Source organism: Heterodontus francisci, chromosome 16 (assembly GCF_036365525.1).
Source record: "Heterodontus francisci isolate sHetFra1 chromosome 16, sHetFra1.hap1, whole genome shotgun sequence".
Classification (NCBI taxonomy): Eukaryota; Metazoa; Chordata; class Chondrichthyes; order Heterodontiformes; family Heterodontidae; genus Heterodontus; species Heterodontus francisci.
In genome coordinates this window covers 89670908-89679259 of record NC_090386.1, presented here as the reverse complement: position 1 = coordinate 89679259, position 8352 = coordinate 89670908, and the positions used below count along the sequence as shown (strand labels likewise).

Genomic DNA, 8352 nt, shown 5'->3' with positions numbered 1-8352 from the left:
TCCTTTTAGGGATTCAAGTGTGGCATGTTCTGATATTCCCCATTTACCAGCTCCTCCTCACCCCTCCCTAAAAAGGTGAGATTAGACAAAAGCCATGTTTATATTTTTAGACCTGTACAGTTTACAATAATGAATGGAATCATTCCACACCCTTACTGTGACAAGGCATTAAGCAGCCTGCCTGGGCTATATGATGAATTTTGGTTGCCCATCAGGGATTGAAGCCAACCTTGTCGAAAAGCCCTGTGCTGTGGCTCTGCCCAACCTCTCAGGTGGAACAGGTGGGAATCTCTCCAAATCCCCACCCCAATTTTCTTCCCTCCTTTCCTTGAGACACTGCCTCATGCTGAGGTACAATTTCACAGGCGCCACTGGCAAAATCTCTAGCCAAGCGCCCACGTGAAAATTTAGACTTGAGTATCGGCAGGCTATTTGATCATGGGAGGATGTCCTCACACCCAAGCCAGATCCTGACCTCATACCAAATAGGCTCATGCAGGAGAATGATCATTTGTTTGAAGTAATGGAGAGATCGTTGAGCAGGTGGAAACAGTCTCAACAAAGAGTCAATGCCCCCAAGCATTCTTTCTGCCAGTTAACCCTGAAAATAGTCATGCTGGATGTCCCACCCAGGGATGTTCCACATCATCCCTGGCTCCTGGTAGCAGAAGCCAGCAGACTGGAGCACATAATCCAGGCTGACACTCCAGAGCAATACCGAGGGAGTGCAACACTATCAGAGGTGCTGTCTTTTGGATAAGTCAAACAGAGGTAAAATATCCCATGGCACCATTTCAAAGACGTTCAGGGGAGTACTGTTTGGTGACCTGGACAATATTTATCTCTGCAGCAACATGACCAAGAGATGATCTGGTCATTTGTGGGATCTTGCTGTGCACACATTGACTGCCACGTTTTCTAAAACGGTGACTACACTTCAAAAAGTAATTAACTGGCTGTGATGCGCTTTGGGAACGTCATGAGGTCGTGAAAGGCGCTATATAAATGCAAGTTCTTTCTTTCCTGCCTCTCTTCAAGCCTCCAAAGAAGTGTTTAAACTCGCGCTATTCTTAGCAGTATAAGCACAACATTCCCCCGATACAGAACTCATCTCTCCTTTATTTTTTTTCCACATTTTGGCTAGATTTTTTTTAAAAAAAAATTTACAACAGATATAACATAAAAACTTAGAAAAGGCCAGATCTCCCCAAATGGAGATGGACGGCAGCATCGTTTAAAGTGTCAACACACTCTCTGCAACCTCCCACATCAAGCTCACACCGTGCATAGTCTGTGGACTGCAGCTGGACTGAATCGTTCAGTTCAAATGTCAGGTTGAAAGTTTCTGCTTAGAAGTTCTTGGAGGAGCAAAGGGGCTCCAGAAGACTGTGTCCATACTCCTGACGTGAAGTTTGCCACGTGTATTTATTTTGTTGTGGTTGCTGCGAGCCCTCTTTTGAACCCTTAAGATTTCAGCCTTGTCTCTAGTTGCGCCTCTGCCGGGTCTCTCGCTCTCCAGTCGCCCTCTCCGTGCGCTTTCACTGGCGTTGAATCCGCAGAGTTCCCGGTCCCCTGAGCTTCGAATACCCGCCCTTCCCCTCTTTCTCCTTAACCTAAAAAATACACAAATCGATCGCTTTAGTTAACACGAACGAAATATTGACAACAGAACCGGCAACTCTCACATTTGAAAATTGTAGAATTTAATTTTAACTTTCCTTTTATAATTTCGCCCCTTTATCTTAAAGTACTAATTGTTGAACTTTTATAAGCTCAGCAAATGCCAAATCAATTTTAAATTATAAAATATATCCCCAAAAAATTATATAGCGTTTTTCTAAAACATGTGAAATGATATATAAGAGATACGCTATACGTTTTACAGAACATTCATAAAGATTTATATATAAATATGTGCAAAATAATGTTTTTGTAAATCTATTATTCTTTTAACTTAAAAGGGAATGAATTTTATGCTTTGAGTTCAGATTAAGTCGGGTCTTTATTTAAAATGCGAGGGGAAAGCTGCCTGGTCCAGTTCAGAGGTGATCGAGTAACATATTAATGATACGGCGTCTGTAACAGTAGAACTGTAACTAATTTGCAACACGATACACTCCACATTGCTGTTTGTTCTACGTGGGGGTCAGTTTTAAAAAAAACACATTCGGCTTCCTGAAATGTTCCCTCCTTCTCCCTCTCCCTCCCCTTAATGTTCCCAGTCTCAAGCGCACCTGACATCCCAAATGCATTTTATTACCCCTTGAAACTGGGACGCATCAACTTCTGAAGGTAGTTTGAGAGGAGAAAAATTGAAAACATTGGAGTCTAGAAATTACATTACTGTGATTTTAGAACATGTCACAGGTTCAAATAGTGAACGAACATATATATAATGCTAAAATAGTTGACAAAGTAATTATATACGAGCTGGCTAAGCGCTGGGACACACAAACAAGGTTCAAGTACTGGTGCACTCTCACCGCAAAGCATAATTTCTAGGTGTGGCTGTTCTAATATCACCTATAAATTACAGCAGGCAAACAGGCAATTCAGCCCAACCATTCTGTGTTGGTGTTTATTCTCCAAACCAGTGCACTTTTTTTTATGCTGTAATTCTTAAAAAGAAAATCAATGATATAACCCAAAGCAGAGCTTTAAACAGAATAGCAAAACTCAACTGTTTCCTTGGGCGCATTTATAAAGTTATGAATTACAAAAAAAATCCTATTTAAAGTAATGACTCTCCTAGGGGAGCCTTTCTTTTCACAGAGGGGCGACATGAAGAATTTTCTTTCACCGTTAGCAAAACAAACGACACATGTGCAACACTGCATGTAGGAATGAGCGACAATGTGTGTAATTGAATCGAATGGTTCAGGTGGTGTCATGAACATTTAGTATAAAGTTTGATGGGTTTGTGAATGCTGGCAGAACCCATTTAATTTGATACTTCACATTTACTGCCAAAAATGTACTATTATTGATTAAATACAGTCTGCAAGTTAAAACGTATAACAGCTTCAGCACGTCCCGTATTGTCGAGGTGTGAAGAGGGCCATGATGATATAGGACTTGAAGCCAGCATTTGACTAGCTCTGTTACCTTAAGGAATGAGGTGAAATATACATTATAAGTTCTGATGAAAGTTATCCACCTAAAACGTTAACGCCGTTTCTCTTGCTACGGATGCTGCCTGACCTGCTGAGGATTTCTAACATTTTCTGTTTGTATTTCAGAAGAGGGTGAGATGGTGGTGTAGTGGTAATGTCACTGGACTAGTAATCCAGAGCCCAGGTTAATACTCTGGGGACATGGCTTCAAATCCCACCATGGCAGCTGGTGCAATTTGAATTCAATTAATAAATCTGAAATTAAAAGCTAATCTAATGGTGACCATGAAACCATTGTCGATTGTTGTAAAAAGCCCATCTGGGAAGGAAATCTGCTCTCCTTACCTGGTCTGGCCTATGTGTGATGCCAGATCCACAGCAATGTGGTTGACTCTTTAAAAAATGGCCTAGCAAGCCACTCAGTTCAAGGGCATTTAGGGATGGACAATAAATGCTGACTTAGTCAGCAATGCCCACAAATAAATAAATAAAAATTCCAACATTAGCAGTATTTTGCTTTTGTATACATTATGAGTAAAAACACATATCTCATTATATATCTATTTAAAAAAGATTGTTGGGTGTCCCTTTTCAGCAATCTTGATTAGCCAAAGGAGTAATATTTCCACCAGTTAGTGACTCTCACAACTTCATTGGTCAATTTCCAGCAATTTCATTGGCTGTGGTAGACATGTGTCTATTTGTGTTTAACAATATTTAAATATATGTTAGAAACTCAACAATCACTCTTTGGGAGAGACTTATGACTGGCTCTGTTAGTGACTGTCCAACACAGAGTGATGAAAGACTTTTTGAAATAAACATTTAATTTAATTTATATTTTATTCTCATTTAACAATTATAAATCTTTGATTATTAATTTATCTTATCTATTTCCACATTTAAATCTCTTCTAGATGTGTCATTCCTGTTGATTTTACTTTTATTTTGATGATTTCTACATTATTATAACTTTTTGTTCATGAGTAGCCCCACATGGGATTGACTAGCAGATGCCTGGGCTAAATTTTCCACCATTGTCTGAATGGACAGTAATTGAGCCCAAGTTTATTCCATTGTCACCACCCTTTGCATCCATTTTTATTGTTTTTATTTTAACCGGGCATTACTTGATATCCCTGGTCCACATGGATGGGTAGGTAGGCGTATGACTTGGTCCCATCCTTAACACTCTGACCCAGGGAGCATCCAATGAATAAAAAGAGAGGGGCAGGGGGTGGGGCATAGAGATGACTTTCCCTCCAATCTTTCCTGTTTCCTTTTGGGACGTGCCAAGTTTCCACTTGGCATAGAGGTTTTGTTGTTCATTCTCTTTCAGTAAAAAACACATAAATCCACAATTGAGGTAGTCACTTTATCACATTGTTCCCATTTTTTTCTTTCATCAATAGTTTCCTAATAAAAGTTAGGATTGATATTCTCTGTGTTATCCAACCCCCGCTCAGTTTATGTATACCTAGCTTCAATTAGGTTTTATTTGTCTTCAATAAAACCAAAAAAAAAAGCTCAAACTCTAAAAATAATCAAACTGGTATTTACGCACATAACTTATAAACCAGGCTGTACGGTTTAATTGACCCAGGATGAATTCCTGATGCATTACTCTCATGAGCTACTTGCTGTTGGAGGAAGATACTATTAACACAGGACTCTCTGCAGAAATTGTCTCAAGACAAGAGTAAAAAGCTTGCCTACACAGTTAGGCGCTGTCCTGAAGTGATTCAGATTAAAAATTATTTGATAAAATTATTTAAATTTTGGATATTGTATTCTGAGTTAACAGATTATTAGCTGGATTATGTCACATTTTCATAAATTTCAATTTAACAGTAAATATTCTTAAAACTGCTGCTCTCTGATTTCTAATTTAATTATTTTACTGAATGTTTACAGATTTTTACAGTGTTTGGATAAAAAAACACCGACAGCATCTGTAATCTTATCAAGCTTTATTATATTGCTTCTAAGTGAAGGGACAATATTGTGATATGTTCTATATCTCTCACCAATGTTCGTAACAAATTTCTTCCACACAAACACATTTTCCTTGACATGTTATTTTCATACTGAATGGTGAATTCATATTTATGGTGTTCATGTAATAGTTTTCCTGTTAAACAGGTGGAAGATATTGGTCTATTGTGTCTAGATTCAGGGATTGACCCACAAACAGTAGTGTGTGACTATATAGCAATTAGATCAGTTTCTTTGGGAACTATAGTACCATTAACAAAATCCGCAAATATATATTTTTTCATTTTCTTCAGTAATTCAGTGGATTAATCAACATTCTTTCTGCCTCTATATTTCTCTAAATCAATTTTATAAGACTATATGCTGGAGAATTGCAGGAAATAGAATCCTGATTTTATATAAAATAGGCGCCAGAGTTTTAAAATCAGAAAAGATAACACTTCAAAGAGGAACTATATATCAATTCTCTTATTATTGATCTATTCCACACTTATTGCACAACCTATGTTGTTTTATTTTTATACAGATCTACAGAATTTATGTAGATTTCTTTAACTTAAGAAATAAAATTGACTAAACCTCAAATGTAAGATAATCATGACGATATTTATCTTTAACTACATAACAATAATCACCGAACTCCAAAATCAATTCATTTGAATAACTTAGAAATATTTTGAGGATGGAAGAAGGAAGTAATCTCTAATTCTAATTCCTTGTATTGTCATTTACAACATAATAAGGACAAGGAACCATATAAATGGAAATAAATAAATTGCAGGCAATCACTTGCAATAAAGTTTAGAAATAAAAAGATTATGTTATATAAACTGATGGTCCTCACCATTTCTGGTCATTTATTTTTGAAAGTGAGCTACTGTTTACATTCTAATTATTGGCTGAAAGCTAAAATATTATGTTGTAAATGTCAATTCGAGGGTTTAGAGTTTGAGAGTGAGAATTGATGGGGGATTGCTACCTTTGTTGCTAATATGAGCGCAGTGGCCATAATACCATCACATTTGAATCTCTGGTTTGGAAAGGATTATGTGACCAGTAGCTCAGTGGTATAGTGGAATATAAGCTCTGGAACTGTCTAACACACCAGGCTGCATTCTTTTTAACTAGGATTCAGTCCATGACTCCACTATAAAATGCAATTATGAGCTTACTGCTGCCATGGTCCAGTCTAAGATTTTGAATCTTTGACCATTGGTCATTCATTCCCAATGAATGATGGGAACAACTTTTAAATTCATAAAACAAAATAAAATGTGAAAATAATCTCAAAACAGAAATAATATCAAACAAAACTATTTTCTCCAAAATAAATATAAGTATGAATACTAAACCATGTAGTTTTAGCAGCAGATGCAATAACAACTTACATTTATATAGCACCTTTAGAATAGGAACATGTCACAAGGTGCTTCACAGGAGCGTTATCAAACAAAAATTGATACTGATATAAAGAAGGTGATATTAGACCATTAGGATGGGAGACAGATGTGTGGTCAAAGGAGGATCTGAAAGGAGAATGGAGAGGTGGAGAGGCAGAGTTGTTTCGGGAGGGAATTCCAGAGCTTGGGGCCTAGACAGCTGATGGCATGGTACCAATGGTAAGGGGAAGGGAGTTGGGGATGCTCAAGAAACTAGGGTTGGGGAAAACAAAGAGTTCATGGAGGGTGTAGGGCTGGAGGAGTTTACAGAGATTGGCAGACTGGGAAATGCCGTAACTGATCGAACAGATTATATAGTGGGATAAACTTTTTTGACCAAACTTTTGATCACCCTTCTCGTCTTTTGTTTGGCTTGGCAATCATTTTCCTCACATCTCTGTGAAGTCACTCAAGATGATTTTTCTACATTAAAGGCACTATATAAATGTAAATTGTTGTTAGGGACCTCCATGTAAAGCAATGAGACTCTTGGCTCTTACCTTGTTCTTTAATTAGCAATGACCCTTAAAACCTGCTGAATCTTTGTAGACTGACCAGTTTATTTGAAATACTTTGGAAAAGCACAAAGAAGATACAAATACATCATTTGTATATGTTTCTCAATATGTCTATTTCTATATGAATTCTGGCCTCCTGACAACCCCAGATGTATCTTTTAGCAATTCCCAACAAAATACCAGAACTGTGAGTTTAAACTTCATAATGAAGGGTAATATTGGTGTTGTGCTGTCTTGTTACTGAACCCGAAACCATCTTCTGTTCAATAGATCAATCTGCAATGCATTGACTGAAAGGGTGATGGAATCGGGTTCAAAGTAACTTCCAAAGGGAAATTGAATATACATTTAAGAAAGGAGAAAAAAAAAAGTCAGGACTATAGGGGAAGAGCAGGGGGGAGTGGGATTAATTGGATAGCTCTTTCAAAAATAGCCAGCACAGGCAAGATGGGCCGAATGGCCTCCTTCTGTGCCGCAAGATTCTTTCTTTTCAGACAAGGATTGCTCATGCCAACATTTTCAGTGTAATTTCTGATGGCCTTTTTTCCCCCCTAACCTGCGCCACTCTGTGCGCCCTAAGAGAAAATGCTACCTACCCCTTTCCTTTGGTTACTCAAGCAGAAGGTGCAGATGGACCTGGGCTGCGAGCCTTCAAACTCATTCTGGCTGCTGTAGACCGTGCCCAGGCACGGTTGCCCATCCACGCACTCCTCTCCCACCAGCAAGATGTTGCCCAGGTGGGAGATGTAGCTGGAAGCCAGACGGAGGGTCTCAATCTTGGAGAGTTTCCTGTCGGCGGGCTCGGTGGGGATGAGTGTCCTGAGAGCGCTGAAAGCCGTGTTGACGCTGTGAGTCCTGTCTCTCTCCCTGGCGTTGGCTGCCTGCCGGTGCTTGACCACCACCGTGCTCTTGGTGAAGGAGACCCTTCTCCTCTTGCCCGACCCGTTGCAGCAGTCAAAAGACTGGTCGGAACCCTCGCTCTCGCTCTTGTTTTCATCATCGTCTGAGTGTAGGCTGATGTCCGAGTAGAAATGCCGAGCAGCAACAGGTCTCAACATGGTGAAAGCCATGGCCCCCACCACGCCCCCTCCCTCCCCGGCTCTCAATGAGCTCGCAGCTTCTAAATGGAGGTCCTTATGGACCCTGAAGACCTTGAGGCGGCACAAGAAACAACAGCAAGTCTAAAAGTAAGTCCCTTCTCTGCCCAGGTTCTGATGCAGATCCTGCAAAAGTACCACAGCTGCAGGATCGCAACAGCCCTGCTATTGTGTCATTCAAATCTGTTGT

The 8352-nt window shown here is 39.3% G+C and overlaps 1 protein-coding gene across 1 annotated transcript; it reads right to left on the bottom strand.

Annotated features, from left to right (window-relative positions):
• Nucleotides 1-993: 993 nt before the first annotated feature.
• tcf15 (transcription factor 15) lies at nucleotides 994-8135 on the bottom strand. Its single transcript, XM_068048851.1, has 2 exons — nucleotides 7662-8135; nucleotides 994-1613 (listed from the first exon to the last, which is right to left on the bottom strand). The coding sequence occupies exons 1-2, from the start codon at nucleotides 8133-8135 to the stop codon at nucleotides 1539-1541; spliced, it is 549 nt and encodes a 182-aa protein (XP_067904952.1). The 3' UTR covers nucleotides 994-1538.
• Between the last annotated feature and the right edge of the window lie 217 nt (nucleotides 8136-8352).

Coding starts and splice junctions, on each gene's coding strand:
- tcf15 (XM_068048851.1), bottom strand. CDS start 8,135: ATGGCTTTCACCATGTTGAGACCTGTTGCTGCTCGGCATTTCTACTCG. Junction 1,614..7,661: donor TGAGTAACCAAAGGAAAGGG/GTAGGTAGCATT, acceptor TGTATTTTTTAG/GTTAAGGAGAAAGAGGGGAA.